Here is a 20,908-nt window from a genome sequence, read left to right on the forward strand (position 1 = left end):
ATGTGACCATTGATCTTGGAAGGTTAGTGTATAGGCACACAGAGGACGTAGTCCAGGCTTTCTTCAAGAAATAGTACAGCAATCTATAAGTAGGGGCCAATCTTACAGTATTCCATAAGGACACACTCAGCACACTCAGGATGTGCTATGCCTTCTTGAGCATGGGAATACAAAATGTATACTCTGGGTCCTCTTTGTCTTAATTCCTCACTGAGCAAAGGCAGCCAGCCCTGTCTCAGCAGCTTATAGGAGAATCAAGAGTTTTCCAGAATACAGTGCTTGCTGTCTACCTGATTTCACCGTGTAGGTTGAATTTAACAAACTTCTACTTGACTAACTCTTAAACTATACTCTTAAATGGCTTCTGTTCCGTTGTTAAACATAGGATGTGTAACCCTACATAGTGTTCTGCAAAGGTTCAGAGTGCTAAGACTGTCACAACTCAGCAGGACCAAAGTGCTTCAGGGCAGTACACTTACCAGGTGGAGCGAGTGGAAAAGAACACGCCTGCCAATGAGATGAAAGAGACCCAGGTTCAACCCCTAGGTTGGGAAGATCCCCTGGAGGAGGGCATGGCAACCCACTCCAGTACTCTTGCCTGGAGAATCCCCATGAACAAGAGGAGCTTGGCAGGCTACAGCCTATGGGGTTGCAAACAGCTGGACACGACTGAAGTGACTTGGCATGCAGGCACGCGCATTAAATACTGAAGATCTCTCTGTGCCTCAGTTGGCTTAATTCATAAAAACATAAAAGTGAGAACCTTCTTGGATCTAAAATTCTTTGATTCCTTGTGTTCTTTGACCAAAGATGGAGGTGGGGAATGGGATAAAAATATTACAGAGATAAGAGAATTCTCCCAGAGGCAGAATAAGATGAGATTTAACAAAGATTTAGGCAAAGAGAAAGGGGTGTGTGTGTCTGTGTGTGTATTTTTTTTTTCTTATGAGTTTTGATGAGGCAGAAATTCCCTCCTCTATTCTTTTGTTCAGAGTCCCTCTGAGGATGATCAGAACATTCTACTTCATTTCTCTATGTCATCAAAGAGCAGATTTAAATTTTATCTTTGGGGGAGACAGCTATTGGTTATATAACTGGCTATGCATTGTAATTTTAACTTAAGAACATTCTTATTTTTCCCACTAACTGAAAAGGGTTACTGGAAAGGTTTTATTGCACACACCCAGCCAAACAAAAAGTAGTGGTAAAGGAGCTAAATTGTCACACTGCTTTCCAACCGTGCACTTCCCCATATGCTGTCCTCCTGCCTAGAATACTCTTTTGTCCCCATCAACACTTGTCATACAGATTTAAACTCTCTCTCTCTCTCTGTATACATATACATATATATATGTATACACACACATATACATAATTTTTTTTTACTCTCAGGAAATTTTCCTGGATCTTCTTAAACCTTGTCAGTTTCTCCCATTAAATGATCTCATAAACCATGACCCTCTCCTTCATACTTTTTCCTCTTTACAATTACGTATTTACTTTTGTGATCACTGTATTTGTGTCCATACGCCTTTTCTACACTGCAAGCCCCGTGAAGACGGATCGTCTATTGTAGTCATGAACGTCTGTACCCAGTGGTCTGCCTGGAGAGTCACCGAGTGGGGGGCAGTAGGGACTGAGATGACTGGACGATGTCACTGAACCACTGGACATGAGTTTGGGCAGACTCCGGGAGGCAGTGGAGGATAGGGAAGCCCGGCGTGCTGCAGTCCATGGGGTTGCAGAGTCGGACACATACACAGTTTGAGAAATGACTGCGGGGTCTGCTTGTGTCTCAGATGGACATGTCCTCAGAAGTGGTACACAGATGGTGGCCAAGGGAAGCGTTATCAAAAGCTAAGTCCCTGATTCATCGCAAAATACGACCATGGGATGTAGCCTCTGTTTATCGTATCTGAGAATGTGTGGTTGAATGTTTTATTTATTTTTTCTGAAATAAGATTTCCAAAGCATCTATAGTAAGCCTCTAGTAGAAATGTGTTCCAATCTCCAGTTTAGAACTGTTCAGCCTCAGTACTGTTGATATTTCTGGGTTGGTTAGTTTTTGTTGTGGGGAGCTATTCTCTGTATTATAGGATGTGAAGCAACATTCCTGACTTCTACCCACGAAATGCCAGTAGCAGGTACCCTCCCGCCAAGTTGAAGTAAAAGCAAAAATGTCTCCAGACATAGCCAAACACCTCCTGGGGAACACAAATCCTACCCAGGACTTTGAATATTATGTTTGTGGAGGAAAAACCTGAAAGATTCAAACAAATATATCCGCATGATGGAAAAGGGCTATTGAAATACTAGTATGTAGTTTTTCCAATACACTTCACAATGAAAAAGAATGGTTGGCATGTTAGTCCTCATTGCATGGCCCACTAAGAGCATTATTCAATCAAATTACTGCCATTCTTAATGGTTTTATTTTACAGATTCAAAAATATCTTAATCTGTAATCACTCCCTAGGGGTTTTCAAGTAAAAATTGAGTCTTTATAAATCAAATAAATCAAGAAATAATAGGCCAGCATAGGTCAGACTTCTCATATCTAAAATTTCACTCAGGTTCCCTACGCTTTTAATTAAGACTGTTGGATTTGGTTTGGTTTTTTGAACAGAAACTCACTTTAATACAGTTATGCAAATTAACATACAGGAAAAGCCTGCAAAATAGAATGAGGCAAAGTTCTAAGAGAAATCAGATTGTAGCAAATTGAGAATTTTAAGTTAACTATTACTCACAACATGGTCTTGTATTTCTTCTGATACCCAATGCTTATTACCCTACAGTAGGCTAGGATTAATTTTGAAAATAAGTGGATTTATTGCCTTTTCTTTTGATGACACACTTTGCTGGGTGATACTATTGTTCTGAACATAAAAGCAGATGAAGGAAACGTAGGCAATTATACAAATATAGATGATGCTAGCAATAAATTCAACAATGTACTCACGAAAGCTATTTTCCCTTATTGAGTTAAGTACAAAACTGTTTCTCTATTGACTTGACTTTGAGCATGAAATCTGGCCTCAATTTCCACATCAACAAAATGTTTATATTAGGAATAATTACCTTCTACTTTGGAATAGCAATAAACATATGGTATATAAACACATACTTCATATAATTTGTGTCCAAAAAATAATATTTAAATTTTAGGATGAATTGATAAAACCACTAACATGTTTTAATTTTGAAATAAGTTTCTTATATATTTATTTCTTCAACACATGCCAAACATTGTGGGAAAAATAATTTCTGTGATTGAATAGCATCAAGTTCACAATTATTATTTTACAAATGTTTATCTTTGGCTGAGTGTCAAAGAATGTATACTTTCAAGTTGAGGTGGGAGAAGACTCTTGCAAGTTCCTTGGATAGCAAAGAGATCAAACCAGTTAATCCTGAGGGAAATCAACCCTTCTTTATTGAAAGGACTGTTGCTGAAGCCGAAGCTCCAATACTTTGGCCACCTGATGTGAAGAGGTGACTCGTTGGAAAAGTGTCAGCTGATGCTGGTAAAGATTAAAGGCAAAAAGAGAAGGGGGTGGCAGAGGATGAAATGGTCAGAAAGCATCATCAACTCAATGGACATGAGTTTGAGCAAACTCCAGGAGATAGTGGAGGACAGAAGAGTCTAGTGTGCAGCAGTCTATGAGGCTGCAAACAGTTGGAGGTGACTTCCTGACTGAACAACAAGCATACCCTTCTAGTGCTCTTCGTGTGATTGGATAATTTAATATACACTTAGGCTTTCATTATACAGAAATGGTTCTGTCTTTAATGATGTTGCATGGGTCCTATGAATACCAGGTGAAGCAGTCTTAGAGAAAATATTAAAAATATGTATTAAGACCAGCTCAAATACATGTGTTTTCATTTTCTTCCCTTTTAAGCCAATTTTCTTCATGCCTCCATGTTAAAAGTTATATTTCCTTAAATTATTCTTTAAAATAGGTAGAAACAGCTCTTTGTTTAAAAAAGCAAACAAATAACCTCAGGTGCAAGCCCATTACCTTTGCTGCTATATTCCTTATTCCTTTTTCACTTAATTGTAATTTTTGTGTCCTATGTGTGCATGCCCCTAAATGAATCTCCTTGCTGAGCAGCTTTTGAGGATAATATGTAGAAAGGGTTGAAAAAAATGTTTAATAAGAAAAAATCTTAAATGTTAGGGTTTGGTACGTAAGACCACACTGCAAGATATAAAATTGTTTTCTCAAGTTCATACTAGCCAGAAAGTGACCAGTTTTTGGCTATTTCACCAGACTTTATGTGTTTCTGATTTGCAGGATTCTGCACCATTTGGGTGTGTTAATTTGTGTGTGTGAATGGGTCTTTCGACCTATAACTTTACAACAGTTCCTTTCAACTATGACCTCTGCTGTCTGCAGATTTAGAAAATGTAATGCTAATTTAAATGGTCATAAATGTATACACAATGTGACATTTTTTCTCTTTCAAAGACCCTGAAGAAGTTCCCCCATCCATTCCTGCATATTACTTTTCAGTAGAAATGCCAGTTTCTAGCTTTTCTCAGACATCTGTAATGGGGAAATTCTACTTCTGTATAATTTTGTATGTATTGCATTCACATTAATATTTGATGGAGAGGAAACTAGATAATGATTGCAAAAAAACAAAACTTTGGCAATGCTAAACATGTGAAATAGAAGGAAGCTACCATTAACTGAATTTGTAGCTCACCTTGTCATTTTACAGAAGTGACAGGAATCTTTAGTTTTATCAAATTATTATTCAGCTTAAAGTATAGTAGTATTGGTTTAGAAATAAAATATATCATGAGGTTTTAATGAGTGTTTCCTTTCTCCCAGAGAAAAAGGTGAGAAATTTTTAAAATTTTAAGTTTTCTACAAGAGCCACAGAGAAAGATCAAAACCTGAAGCCAAAACCACACAGTGTTTCATGTCTTACTTGCTTGTTTTTAAATTTGAAAATCATCGCAGTACTTTAGCAAATAGAATCTAAAGAAATTTGGACAAATTTGACTTTCAGGACACAGACTGAAAAGCAAGATTTGAAGTTGTTTCTTTTCACCCTTATAGAAACAATGGTCCTATATCATGAAATAGGCTTCTCTAGGAAAAGATGATTAGAATTATAAAGGAATATTTGAAAGGTTCAGAGAGGAAACGAAACATGTAAACTTTATTCGTGACCAGTATAGGCCAAGCGGATTCTAATTAAAACCAAAAATAACAAAGAGCACAACAGAATCTAAGAAAATCTAAGAAACAAGATACTCCAAAACAAAATCTAAGAAAACAAGATAGTCCAAAAATTGGTAAATTATTTTCTGAATATATATATATATATATATATATATATGTATGTATGTATGTATGTATGTATATTGTCATGAACCAGTGACCTCATGAGACAACAAGTTTTATTCTATGTTTGCTGTGAGAAAAATAAAAGGGGGCTAAGATCAATTGCTCTGAAACCCCAATTATCTTGGTGGACAGATAATACTGAATATATTATTGGCTTATAGATGACTGTATAGGAGGTCAGTGTGTGTACAATTTCTATTAGCCTGAAAAAACACATTATTTACATTTGATGTCTCAAAGAGATTTATGTTTCCTTCCTTACTCCTATTTTTTTTTTCCTTTCATAACTCCAATCAATGCTTGATGATGTTTGCAGCTTTGTCCTCCAGTGAAGACAAATACATTGTAATTCAACGTGATAAACTCAAAAGGGTTTTCTGAACAAAACTTTGGTCCAGCTGTTTTGGTCTTCTATTCAAGGAGGTATCTTGTTTAGGTTTCTTAATTTCATAGAAGGGTCTCATCCATACCTTCTGATATGTATGATCTGCTTTTCACCAGAAACACATACTTTGCCACAATCTGCTATCCCTGCTAGTCACCTTCCAATAAAGCTCAGATTTAAGGATCAATAGTAATGAATAATTGTGAAGTGATATGCAGTCCATCAATCCATTTCCCTGATATTACAATTTCCATCTTGGATCAAACCACACTACTTGAAATTTCCATACCAGGATGTTTCACAGAATTATTTTTGTTATTATTTGGTGTCTGGTCATGGAGTTATACTGAGCACTTTATAACAAACAAATGAATGGAATGCACTATTTCCTCATGAGAATGGTATCAACAACATGACATCATTCCCTTTATTAAGATCATAGGATATATTTCTTTCATGTTTGTAATGCAAAACCCTTTAATTTGTCTAAGCTACTGTACTCTGGGACTTTGTGATCTGTCTTGTTTCCCTTCTTACTTCTGCTACAAGAAAGCTCAGATAAAGCATTCTGGGCCAGTTTTTGCATCTTCTCAAGGACATTTCCCTGCTTTATTTTATTTCAGCTTTACCTCCTCTTCATTATTGTATTTTTATCAGGTTATAATATGTGCATTTCTGTAAGCCTCTGAAATAATTGTATAAGACAAGCTATAAATATGAGAATGAACAAATGAATAAGCAAACAATGGGAAGTGTGAAAAAACATAAATTAAAACTTTATCCTCTGAAAGGAAAAGAAAAGGTCAAATGCTACTCTCAGAATGCAGAAGTCAATGTGAAAGATTACTTTATATGAAACAAAAGGCAGTCTAGACCTCAGGAATAGTACAGCAAATTTATTTTAATATCCTCTCCAGGAATTGTTTACTGAATTTGTCTTTTATAAGCATCGCATTAATTGCTCATTCCACCTTCCTTTCTGATATCTGATATAGAGGTGGGAAGATGAATCTCAAAGTTCCACACCATAGCCTGTCTTTCTGATTTTTCATGATATTCTCAAAAAGTCAGCAATCAATATTACCCTAGACAGTCATCCCTCGTATGCTCATGCATTAAACCTAACCAAAGACTAATGTTCACTTAAAGTAGCAAATCATACTGTTAGTACTTCCCTGGTGGCTCAGATGATAAAGAATCTTCCTGCAATGTAGGAGACCTGAGTTCGATCCTTGGGTCGGGAAGATCCCCTAGAGAAGGGAATGGCTACCCACTTCATTATTCATGCCTGGAAAATTCCATGGACAGAGGAGCCTCGTGGGCTACAGTCCATGGGGTCACAAAGAGGTGAACATAACTAAGTGACTAACACTTTCAACTTTCAATAATGTTAGTAATAATGTTAATTATTCTAAATCTTTATGCTAGAGCTCACTCATTTATAATTGTTCTTTCTAGATTTTTTTTGTAAGAGTCTTATCAGATATGAAGACTCTCCTGTAACTCAAATAAATGTAAGACAAGTTGACCAGAAATGCTTAGATTACACAAAGTTGGGGAGAAAAATCTAAAGATATGTACATTTAACAGCTTTTTGTTAAGATTTCTCTATTGATATTTTCCCCACAAGTCAGACTTTCTCTGGATTTTACTCTTTCAGTAGTTATCACCACCTGGACTGTACACTTCACCTCCATTTCTCTGGTCTAGTTCTCTTTTGATACATCTCTCAAACCATAACTTCTCAGAGCATCCAGATTTAAAGAAACCACGCTGATCATTCTGCGACCCTTCTGGAACTTCTATGCATTTTACCGGTTGATTACAATACCTCATTCATTTAAGTATGGATTTTTAACAAATCTCAAAAGAATTGAATGAGAAAAACAAAGTTGCAACAAAATATCATTGAGATTCAGGCTGGGCTGCTTTTATTTCTGGGATCTCAATGCTTTCTTTTACCAAATGAGAAAGTTGGGTATTACAGTCTTTGAAGTCTCTCCCTTGTCTTAAGTACTATTATTTTAAATTTATTTATACATGTATGTACATGAATTTTATTTGTATATATGTCACATGAAAAATATTTTTATATTTATATGCTTTTGATAGCCTGTTGAAAGCGACTTTTGGGTCTGATTTCTGTTTACCTTTTGGCTATGTAGCAGTCCTGGATGAGGATGCTGCTTATATTAAACTAGTAATAACCAATTCTTTACATTTTGTGGTGTTTCCTACTAAATCATTTTCTTCCTTAAGATATTTATTTTGTACCTTAATATGGATTCTTTTCTGGCAAATGATCCACAGATGTAGCAAAAGCATTGTCAGCACTATCGTATTAATTGGGCCCTATACTCAGTGGTGTCTAACTCTTTGCAACCCCGTGGCTGTAGCCTGCCAGGTTCCTCTTTCCATGGGAATTTTCAGGCAAGAATACTGGAATGGGTTGCCATTTCCTACTGCAGGAAAGCTTCCCAACTCAGGGACAAAACCTGAGTCTCTTGTATCTCCTGAACTGGCAGGCAGATTCTTTACCACTAGCACCACCCTGATGTCATTAAATCTTGATGTTCAATCTGACCAATAGGGATATTCCCATAGGTCACTGAACAGATGCTTCAAAAGCCCTTGTAGCCTAAGGACATTTGTCATGGTCGTGATCCCTATGCTCCCCTCTCTAATTTTCTTTCCATCTCCCACCGCCACCAGTCATAAACAGGGTGTTTATCACCCCTGGGGCTTTCCTAGTAGCTCAGTTGGTAAAGAATTCCCTGAAATGCAGGAAACCCTGGTTCAATTCCTGGGCTGGGATGTTCCCCTGAAGAAGGGATACATTATCCACTCCAGTAATCTTGGGCTTCCCTGGTGACTTAGATGGTAAAGAATTCGCCTGTAATGCAGGAGACCTGGGTTCATCCTTGGATGGGAATATCCCTTGGAGGAGGGTATGCAACCCACTTCAGTATTCTTGCCTGGAGAATCCCCCTCAACAGAGGAGCCTGGCAGGCTACAGTCCATGGGGTCACAAAGAGTCAGACATGACTGAGCGACTAAGCACATCACCATTACCCTTTCCAAGTTATTTTGAAATGCAGTAATTAGCTTCATACATGATACTTCTCCAGGTCGAATAAACAAAGCATAGAGAAAAACATAAACTGGAATTTTAATATATATTTAGGCATTTATACTTTTGAGTTGTGGTGTTGGAGAAGACTCTTGAGAGTCCCTTGCACTGCAAGGAGATCCAACCTGTCCACCCTAAAGGAGATCAGTCCTGGGTGTTCATTGGAAGGACTGATGCTGAAGCTGAAACTCCAATACTTTGGCCGCCTGATGCAGAGTTGACTCATTTGAAAAGATCCTGATGCTGAGAGGGACTGGGGGCAGGAGGAGAAGGGGATGACAGAGGATGAGATGGCTGGATGGTATCACTGACTCGATGGACATGAGTTTGAGTAAGCTCCGGGAGTTGGTGATGGACAGGGAGGCCTGGCATGCTGCGATTCATGGGGTGGCAAAGAGTAGGACACAATTGAGCAACTGAAGTGAACTGAGGCATTTATACATGACTATATATATATTATATATAGTAATATATATAACATGTGATAATGTGTGGGTATATATATGCAATACGTATAACATATACTAATTATATAATTATGATATAACACATACCATATAATAATTAGAGAGGCCTTAAAAACCTAGACTTTCTTTTGCAAAATGTAGAAAACTGAAATGTATAAAGTTTGCTTCTATTGTTGCTTCTTTTGTTATCTTAATTTTTGAAACAGTTATAAAATATAGTTTAAACATAGTTTTAAAATGTAGTTTAAACATAGTTTTAAAAATAGCTTCAAATCATAGTTTAAACATATTTTAAAAAATCACCCTAGTATTTAAAGCTTCAACATTAGAGTTCAGATAAATGTGTGCACTCTAAGAACCCAGATCTGTTTCCCCTCTTTGCAGAATGGAAACCTCACAGTGAGATGGGCAGTCAGTAGAGCCCCTGGAATCTGGGGAGGGCCTAGACCCACATAGAGCTGTGTTCTCTGTGAGTACAATCTGCACATTTTGCTGTTCAAGGTACATAAATGAATGGAGATGGAGGCACTGTGTACTCGAACAGAAAGTGCCTGAGATAATAATTGGGGCCTGGAGATAACTTGAGGCTGATTGCTGCTGTGTGAACCATGGATTTCTCCTTAATGAGCTGCTGGGTAAACAGTCCATTTCAGAAAGCAGACAGAGAACGCTGGGTCTCAAAGGGTGAAAGTGAACCACGTGGGCTTTCGGTTGTGGCTGTGGGCAGTGGATGCCTGGAGTTAGAGGTCAGTACCCGGGTACAGACAGAACCATCACATCACAGTGAATGTCTTGGATGAACAACAGCAAACTTGTCTCCCTGAAGGACTGGGAGGGGTCTTTGGTCTATGCAGAGAGAAGGAAGAAAGGAAAGCTCTTGAAATTTGCATTTTAAATGGAAAGTGAAACCTTGATGTGATCCTCATGGATACAGGGCTTGTGTGCCAAGCCAAGCTTAATTTCAGGGAAATGAACAAAGTTCCATTTCCACACTTGTGATGCCGTGACTGTAAATGTGAAGCACAAAGGCATTGCATATCCTCATGTGGTTACTCAGTTCAAACCAATGACAGTAAAGCAGAACCAACACTCCAGAGGGCATTGAGGATGACGACGGGGTTAACCATTGTACCCATGTACCTGGTTTACCACCAGCTTCCTCAACCAAGGAAATGGGCTTTTAAAGGCTAGGAGACATGACCAAGCTAACAATCACCAGAACTGGAAATATTCTTATTTCAGGGTGCCAAACTGCCAAACTGCATGCAAAGGACTGCTAGAATAATCTAGAAAGCAGAGAATGGTGACTTTAACCAGTCATTTTTAAATTAGGCAAGGAGGAGTAATAGGAATCTAAATGAAAGAAAAAAATTCACCTGCAACTCACCATATTCACAAAACAAATGGACTTTCTTTTCCCACCTTAATTCTTTTAGTTCTTATCTATAAGCAAGGATGAAATATAAACATTCCCAATCCAAGGTATGTAAAACCATACACTACTTCCTAAGCAGTTTTCATTTTAAGACCTACATTTTACCATAAGGATTACATTTAATAGATCCTTCTTTCTTGAGTTTTAACTATTCCTTTCTTAACCATTCCTTACTGTTGATTTAGTCGATTTACAATCATTTATAAAGGTTCTTGCCAATTCGGTAGCTTGTATAAAAACAGCCTTAGAGTTCAAATATATCCTGAATAAAAGAAACACACACTGCCCAGAATTTAAAAGGTAAATGAATATCGCCCTAGACTCTAAAAGATGGAGCTCTCTGACTAGTCCGTTTCTAGGAAATGAAATACAGTAACATCTTATACAATATAAACATAGGCAGGTCATCAGAATGCAACTTCTGTTTATGGTTCCCCAAAGTATGCAATCCAACAGTTTAGAGGTTTAAATTTTTATAAAAGAAGAGCTTTAAAAGTTGTAATTGAGTCTTCACAATGAAAAGGAAAAACATTTGATTTTTACCATCCTTTCCTCAATTTGAATGATAAAGTATTCTACTGGCCCTGAGAATTAAGTATTGATTTTTAAAGACATATTTAGACCATTTTGCGAAGAAAAGGAACCGTGCAAATGGTTTGCTATGAGCATTCATTCTAAGACATCCATACTTAAAGCCTCTAGCAGAGTATGTCACAATGCTTGAATCAATATTCAAAGCTAAATTTTGTTTAATTAAGTACAAAAAGTATATAATTGCTGAAAACCTAGATAGATACTAATAGATAGAAGCAGATGTCTGATTTTCTATAAACCCATAGCAGAATTCTAAAGAAGAAATATAACTACCACATTTTATCAATAGCAATTTTTATATAAAGTTTATTTCCTTAATGATTTTTCTGATATTATATGCTGTTGTATTTATTTTAATGATACTGTAGAAAACTGGAATTGACAATAGGTTTTCTATTTTCCTTGATGCAATTAGTTATAGACTTTTATGTTCTACAGAGTAGGTAGGAACAGTTATAGCAGAAGAGATTTTGATATGGGTTGAGGGTTTGTTATTTTTTCTTTTTAATAGACTTTACACATTTATTTTTTAGAACAGTTTTAGACTTATATTCAGAGAAATTCTCACATACTCCACATCTAGTTTTTCCTATTATTCACAACTTTATATGAGCATGGTGCATTTAAAATTAATGCAACAGTATTGATACACTGTTATTAAGTACAATAGTACGCATTTTTATCCAATGTCCTTTGTTTTCACCTAATATCCTTTTTTCCTTCCAGGATCTCATTCAGAACATCCAATCACATTTATTTATCATGTCTCCTTAGACTTTTCTTGGCTGTGACAATTTCTCAGATTTTGTTTATCATGACCTTGAAAGTGTTGGCAAGTATTGGCCACGTGTTTTGTAGAATGCCTTCTATTGCTATTGATGTGATGTTTTTCTCATGCTTAGAGTGGGGATCTGAATTTTGGAGATGAACCCCATATAAGAAAAGTGCCATTTCACATCAAAGATAGATACTCTCAATATGATTTATCCATGGTAACACTGAACTTGATCACTTGGCTCATTTGTTTCAGAGATATGTCTCTTCTCCTCCATTTTTTACTTTAATCATTTATTTATATCAGTATGAACTCAAGGTCATTTGTTTTATACTTTGGGTATAACCCAATGCTACTTTAAAAAATTTTTGCTCAAATTATTCCATTTTTGACCTTGGGAGCCCAGTACTTGATGCCTGTGTGCCTTTTGGACCACTTATTTTTCTGGTATTACAAGATACTCCATGACCATCTTGTATATTTTTACTTCAGCCCCCAAACTGTCCATGTCTACAAGGATGCCTGGGTACCAGTTCTGTTCATTGCTACCAGAGTGTCATTGTTTACAGGCCTTCTCAGCTGACAGAGCTAAAAAACATAGTATGTGAATACCAACCCATTTGTGAGTTGAGTTTTAATCAATCAAATACAATACATGTTTCACCCTAATGTAGTTTATAATCTTCAACTTGCTCAGTGAAACAAATAATGCATTTTAATATAGTTTTCATTTTGCATATTTTAAGAAAAATAAGTGGTGGTGAACTGCCAGTCTCCAAATTGACAACTGATGACAAGAGTAATAATTAATCACTAGATTTCTATTAAATAAAAATGAATTCTAGTATAAAGTATACATTGGTGAGTTCCGTTTGAAACATTATTCAGTCAAAATTTTAGTGTTAATAGGTTTTTATACATTATTTTATTTTGTGTTTTGCTTTTCTCTAATCAGGATAGCAATTAACTAGCAATTTATCAAGTGAGGTAAGATAGGCTAGTCTTTCAAAGGTATTAAGCCAACTAAGGCACCTAATAATATAGCAAAATAATTTAGAGGTTAAAAGAAAGTGCTTTTACTGCTGTATGGTATTTTTGTGAGATTGTTTTGTGGTTAACAGGAATTTACTCAATTTAGTCAATGTCATTGTTTCGTAAGTACACCTTGTAACTAATCTTATCTTGTATTTAATAAATATGTTAACATAACATTGTACAAAATTATATTTTAAAAACCTTTAACTTTTGAAAAAGAACAAAAAGAGAGTAAAATATCACCCAAGTCACGCAGGGGTTTTTATTTTTTAGTAGCTTACAAATTACATAAATACGAAATAGCATATTTTTACCCCTTCACTTTTTCACCCTCAGGATAAATCTGAGCTTTTCATTTGACTTGCAATTACTAATATTAGAATGTTAGTGTAATGAGAGTTTAGGTTTTTCCAGTTTGATATGACAACTTGATCTCAATAGAAAATCAAGATGAGAAACTTATTTAGTCCATGTAGCTGGTGTACATTCCTTTTTATTTAAATGCTTGCATTTCTCTATGAAAATTTATCACTGAAAACATCAAATACACATTTAAAAAGTATATAGTTTGAAGTTTAAATATAAAAAGGACTTTAACTTACTACAAATTTTATTCTTAGAAAATATATTATAAAACTGATATATTTTTTCCATTTAAAACAATGTTAAAAAAGTAAGCCTAGTAAAACCAAAAACAGGAAAATGGCCCCATATCACATTTTAAGCTAATAAAAATGATATACCTTCAGGATAGGCAATGTGGGTCTTAAAAATGTTTTCTTCATAATACAGAACAACCTAAACATTTAAAATCTATTCTTAAAGCTTTTTAAAAAGACATTCTGAAGTAGGGAGTGGGCAGAATTTGGGTAAGACTGAAGACGCAGTAGGATGTGTGGTCACATGAGTTTTGATGTATATACTGGCAGTTCAATTGTCTTAATGTCCAGTGCTTCCTTAAATATGTTCTGGGCAGCATGGGTTCAGTAGGACCTTCATGGCTGCGGTTTAAGTAAGGGTCTTCTGATGATTAAACTGTGGGAGACACCATATTAAACAACAACAACAAAACAGAATTCTTTGTGCAGAATTACAAACCACCTTTAATATATAAACCTGCCCCATGAATCTCTAAAGGAGAGCATTTCCCCATGCTTACTTAACCAGACAAATCAATTATTCTTCAGTATGAAACTCCTACCCTGTTCATTAATCAAAAGAAAGATCAAGCTGAGGAGGGGCCTGCATTAACCCTAACACAAATCATACATTTCACATATGATATCACTTTTCTTCTTTGCAGTAAATCCATGAGTTTGTTATTATTATTTATCCTTCTATAACTAACACAATACATTAGTAATTTTTTGAGGCCAATTAGAAAACGGCAGTTAGAAATATGACTTCTCTTCCACTTGTAGTTCTCCACCATTCTTTTTTTGAGCTGAAATAATTTCTGGAAAATTTTAGCATATGGATAAAATATGTTACATTTTCTATGGATAATTATCTGTGAAACAACAAAAGAGGATTAAGAGGCCATAGGGTAACTCACCTCCACTAGTATCTATCTATCAATCTCCCCTGAAAACCATTTCAATTGCTTGTACAGTCTCATTAAAAATAGTGTGTTGGCTAGATACTAGGCAACAAGATTCCACTCCAACTAGATTATCTTCCTGAACCCCTTCTTATTAAGAAATTATGGGGAGTCCAATGATAATAACAGCTTTCCTTTTTGATAAATGTCTAAAGTATACTCAAATATAAATCACATTAACTTTGCTTTATGTGGTTATTGCTGAAAAGCTAACAGCAACAGTTCATTTCTCTGATATTTTGACTTCAGCTTAAACTGTTATGTAACTGACATACACAAGTCTGTCTATAATACAGCATAATTTAATGCAAGGGGCTTGAAACTTGATATTGGAATATCGAGCTCCAAAGCCCAGCATTCCTACTAACTAGCACTGCAACTTAGGCAAAGCCACAAAGTCCTGGTCTTCTCAAAACTGGAGATTAAAAGCCATAAAGGAAAAGTACTGCAAGTCAGTACTTTTAATATTTATATATTACATAATATAAATATCAGACCTGTAAAATCTACTACACCTGTAAAATCAATATTAAGGACAAAGGTGATTTATGCAGATAAAATAATAAGGCAAAATATCTTCTCATTTGCAGAAATACATTCACATTATCCAGAGATTTCCTTTTTATCCTCTATCAGATAGCTTCTCCTCCAGATTTTTCTCTCAGGGTCAGTGGAGTTTTAAAGTCAATGATGAGATCAGCATGCTTTCTCAGGGTGAGATCTACCTCAGGGCCAAATAGATCTTCCTAAACAGAGGCAGGTATTTCTGCTCCAGGTTTGGCAGCATTCATCCACTCTGTCCTCTGTGCATTTGAAGGCTTGGACTTATTCCATGTGGATTATGCCATGGATATAATAAACTGATGGCAGAAGATGAATGGAGAACTCTCCAAGAATAATATCTGACATTAAAACATTAAAAGTATCTTCACTGAAGGCCTTGTGAAAATTTTCCATGGTGGCATAGATTGTAAACCATTAGAATATATGAACCAAGGAGGCAGATGCATTTTGTTCACTGTGGCGTGCCCTGCACGCGTCTGGCTCACAGGGGTGTGTACCTAGTTGCTCAGTTGTGTCTGACTCTTTGCGACCCTATGGTCTATAGCCCACCAGGCTCCTCTGTCCATGGGATTCTCCAGGCAAGAATACTGGAGTGGGTTGCCATGCCCTCCTCCAGGGGATCTTCCCAACCCAGGGATCAAACCCAGGTCTCCCACATTGCAGGCAGATTCTCTACCAACTGAGCCACCAGGCAAGCCCAGCTCACAGGGGAGGAAGCACTTAATAAATATTTGTCTGTTGAGTGAAGAATGGATATTAAAATGACAAAATAATTCATTTTGTGATGGCAGAATAAAGTTGTGAGCTTTTGTACACTTCAGCAAAAATATGAATATTCAGCGTTACTTTGAACTTTGGGGATATTTATGATTAAATATTTTAAAAATAATGCTATAGCCAACTTGATGGTTGAAATAAAATACATCTGGATCTCTCTTAAGGAGATAAAAACATTTGAAAAATAATATTGCCATTTAAATTTCTATTCTATTCACATATTCCACAGTATTTCTCTATGTATACTATATTTAATTACATAATAGTAATACACTGTATTTCTATAGTGATTTGTATGCAAATAACAAAAAGCATAGTTTATTTGAACCTCCCCTGTGAAATAGGAAAAGTAGATATTATTACTACAAATTCACAGATAAAGAGATACGGGCTCAGAAATATTAAATGTCATAAACATACACCACACTACCTGTTAAGTCCCTGTTTAGAAAGCAAATTTCAATGATAATAATTTTTAAAAAGTTTAAAAGGACTTCCCTGGTGGCTCAGTGGTAAAGAATCTGCCTGTCAACGCAGGAGTCATGGGTTTGATCCTTGATCTGGGAAGATCCCACATGATACAGAGCAATTAATCCCGTGCACCACAAACTATTGAGCCTGTGTGCTGAAGCCAAAGAGCCACACCAGAGAAGCCAGCACAATGAGAAACCCGCGCACTGCAACTAGAGAAAAGCCCATGCAGCAGTGAAGACCCAGCACAGCCAAAAATAAATAAGTAAAAAAATAAAAATTCATCTAACAAATTTAAAAATTAAAAACAGCTACAAAGCAACTAATAAATCCATAGACTGCCTAAATCCCTTCCCTTATTTATTTTCTGTACTTTTACCAATGACATTTTGAGGTTGCAATTGCTTTAATTTGATTTTTCAGATGCAAACAAAAACCTATGAAATAGAATGTCTTGCTGAGACACATTTCTAGTAAGTTTTAGAGGTGGGACCCAAGCCTGTGCAGTCTGACAACAACCATGTGTCAGAAAGCCTGGTGGCCCAACACTTAACTCTTAAATGCTAAGCTTTAACCACCACCTCTGTGATTGGGTATGTTGAGATGATACATTAAAATATACTATGCAAAAAGTTAATCCTGTTACTATCATTATTAGAAATATGATACAGCTTTCCCAGAAATTACATATGCATATAGAATTGTTTTTCTTTATTTCTTTTTTTTTTTTTTTTTTTTTTTGTCCACTACTGGTGGCATGCTGCCATCTACTCAGGTCACCTAGATCCAGGTCTAACTCTTGGTTATCTGGCTATCTAATAGAGATGTCTGTGACTGAAGCATGTGTGTGTGATTAACTGGCTGTTGACAAACACTGGGGTATGAGACAGAAAGACAGGAAAAACCCCAGGGTACTCTAGAGAACTCCCTGCCTCCAGCCATCACTTCTCTTCCATGCTGGCTGTTGTGGAATCTCTGAAGTACAGTTAGGAGTAATGCTTCGGACCTCTTTGCCCTATAGAACCCCCTTTATATAAATTGTGCTGCAAGATTGTAAACTTTTCAACAGACATCCACAATATGCATGAAAATCATGCATAATACACACTCAAGACCTCTCTAATTCTTAGGATGCATGAATTTTCTGTTAAATTTTATCCTTTTCATTCACTTTTTTTCTCAATGGCTGAAGTTTAAGCAGACACTCTTGCATGAAAAGTAGATATGTAATTAATTTATCCAAGATTCAAGTGCTTTCTCACAGTGCAAAGTGCCAGACATCTATGTTTTACTTGGGGATATTTCAAGCTACTGGGACACTTGTAATACTAATGCAAGTTAATGATCAAGTGCCCCTTTTTGTTGACTGGTTGATTCGTGGGTTGGTTGGTTAGATGGTTAGTAGGGTGTTGGAAAGGGGAAGGAAAGATAAGAAGTGAAAAAGAGTGTGTTTTCACTTCTTTTCTTTCCTTTTTTCAACTCACACACAGTGGCTCAGTCCCCAACTCCTTTGATATTTCATACTCACTGTTGGACTTGACTGACATAAGAAACTCACTGGAGAGAGGCAGGTTTCCACTGAGCTAAAGCTAGTTTCCATGGTGCCAAGATGTGCGTTTAAAAGTAAGCATGGTCCTTAGGTGGCTACAGGGTGGTGTTCATGACAAGCACAGGTCACAAATGAGAAGTAAGATGTTCGTCCTGTGCATAAACAGCACCGGGCTAGCTGTTTTACTTTATGCATTTTGGTTCCCATTTAGAAAAAGAAAATCTCATTATCGTGTAGCATATATTTTAAGGTTGGTGAATCACGTTGGGTTGTTTTAACTCTGAAAACTAATTTAAATGGATGAATGTGATTCCTTGGAGCTTAGGTAAATAATCAGATCTGTGAATAGATATGTCCTAAAACATACTTTCACATCTCCTCCTGAAATTCCTTTAGATGTGGGTGATATAGGAGAGGAAAGTTCTATGTTAAGTTTTTGTACAGGAAGGGGGACTGTTAGCTGGCATACCTTATTCTAGTGTGTCTAAATTTGTCTTTTTTAAGATATATAAAATATATGCAAAACACCAATTAAGTTAATGAACACTGGAATTGTAACACACTCATTGTTTAAGCTGTGTTGTTCACAGGAGTGAACAACTCCAGAGTGTGTAGGGTTGATTGCATCCCCCCCCCCCCAAAAAAAAATGAGAAAAAAAAAGATTTAAAAAATTTAAGGTTAAAACATAACTAACTTGAAGAATATTTTAGCTATGAGTGGTACTTTTTGTAGAGGAATCCTTTGGGACTTCTTAAATGAACAGTCTAAATTATCCATTAAAATGTGCATTATCATATTTTAGATAAAGATACCTGTGGTAAAAGTTAGTATTTGAGATCTTTTCTGTCTTGAAAAGCAGATCCCATGTGCCTAAAGAAAATACATTTCAAAACAGTAAACTTCCTTTTTTTTTTTTTTTTTTTTTTTTTAATTTTCAATGGAGACATTCAGTGAGAGGAACTAGGTTCTGACTCTTTGAAAAGAGATGCGTTCATGGCAGGTCAGAATTAATAAAGTTATTGAACAATTTCAGCCACTTTAGTGGCATTATGAGAGCCCCCTGGATGGTTCCATGCACGTTCGGTCAGTTCCTGGAAAGGGTATAAGTTAGAAGTCCTCCGAGGTGAAGACCTCAGTCACAGCGGGAAACTGGAAAAGCTGGGAGCCCCGCGTGGTGTCAAGACTTCACCTGTGGCTCTCCGCTTTCAGCGGGTCTTTAAGAAACCAGTGGACTGGGGTGGGCGGGGGCGGGGAAGGACCAACTGAGAATTAAAGGAATAGAAATTGGGTTTAGTCTGCCAAGGAGAGCACTAAAGTAGTCACAGGGCTTTTTCAACCCAAAAAGCCGCTCAGAAATCGCTCCGTGCCTTCACAGAGCAGACCTTGGTGGCGGGTACTGTGTGTTTAGGTCCCTGAGTCCACTTACTAGCAAAGATCGTTCTCTCCCCCTGGGATTATCTCACCCTCCTCAGGATGCCCCCGGGGGCCCTATCCTCAGCCTTCCAGTCTCCTTTTATCCCGCCCTGAGATGGAAGTCCAGAGTCTCCCAGCGAGTCATCCTGACGGGTCTGGATCGTGCTCCCCAGTGGGGCAGACTGGGGAGACGGTGGGAAACTTAGGGCCCGGCTCGCGGCGCTAACTCGACGGTCCTCCTGACTCCTCCAACCCTCAGCCAGAAGGCAGATCCCAGCTCCGCCCCACTCCAACGGAACCCTCCAGGCTTGGCGACACCTCAAGCAAGAACCCAACTTAAGTAAGGAAACTTGCAGGATCGGCGTGAGCAGACTCAGGGAAGTCCCCGCATCCCTGCAGGTCCCCAGGTCGACCCGTGAGATCTGGGCATCCCGCGGGTACCCAGAGACTCGGTTGGCAGGACCCCCCGGGCGTGCATCTGGACAGCGCGATGCCCACCGAGGCGCAGAGGAGAAGCGCATCTCAGGGCTCAAACCAACCGGTTGCAGCCTACACACTCAGAGTGGCGAGCCGGTCCAGGCGAACCTGGATCGCTGGCTCTCTTGCCCGCGTTCCCGGAGCTCAGATTACAAAAAAGAGAGAAAGAAACCCGCCAACTGTACCTCGCGGGGAAGCCCGATACCGGCCGGGAAGGAAGTGGTGACGCTGCTGCTTCTTTCCCGGAGCCTCGGGTGGGCAATGACCTCCACCAGCCCCCAGCTCCTGCCCCACGGACCGACGCGCGCTCCCTCGCCCCGGGACCCCGCGGCGCCCGCGCTGCCCGCGGGGAGACACAGCGTCCCCGGAGCGGGCCACCTGGAGCGCTCCCCCGCCCCGCGGGGTCCACTCACCGATCCGGAGTACTTGCGGGGCGGTCTGGGGGAGGACGGAGCCGAGGAAATAGAGAAGCGTCCAGCCGGCGTCCCTGGTCCTCAGCCTGGGCTGGGCGAGGAGTGTGCGGCGCTCCATCTTCCTGGCTTCTTAATTCATGCCGAGACCCAGCCGCCGCCGCTCGCCCTGGAGATGCTGCCCGCTGGGCTCGGGTCCCTGCCTCATCCTCCCTGGGATGCTAATGCGGTGGTACCCAGCGCGCTCCCCTGGCGGAAAGAGCTCGAGGGAACCGGCGTGGGATGGCGGAGCCGGCGGGCGACGCTGGGCTCGCTCTGGGCTCCTGGCTTCTGCCGCTAGCCCATCACCGTTCCTCGTCCTCCTCCTCCATGGGCCGCTGGTCTCGGAGAAGCCGCGCGCAACCGCTCCCGGAGCCGAGAGACCAGCTGGGGAAAGTTGGTGCCCCAATTCGCCCGAAC

General features: G+C 38.4%; 1 protein-coding gene across 8 annotated transcripts in view; it reads right to left on the reverse strand.

Moving 5' to 3' along the window:
• GRIK1 (glutamate ionotropic receptor kainate type subunit 1) overlaps positions 1-20,570 on the reverse strand; it is a 438,918-nt gene extending 418,348 nt beyond the window's left edge. For all 8 annotated transcript variants that reach the window (XM_065913539.1, XM_065913535.1, XM_065913533.1 and 5 more), the window contains exon 1: positions 20,453-20,570. In XM_065913539.1, coding sequence (XP_065769611.1) covers positions 20,453-20,570 — 118 coding nt within the window. The remainder of the gene's footprint in view (positions 1-20,452) is intronic.
• Between the last annotated feature and the right edge of the window lie 338 nt (positions 20,571-20,908).

This window comes from Muntiacus reevesi, chromosome 21, assembly GCF_963930625.1.
Source record: "Muntiacus reevesi chromosome 21, mMunRee1.1, whole genome shotgun sequence".
NCBI lineage: Eukaryota > Metazoa > Chordata > Mammalia > Artiodactyla > Cervidae > Muntiacus > Muntiacus reevesi.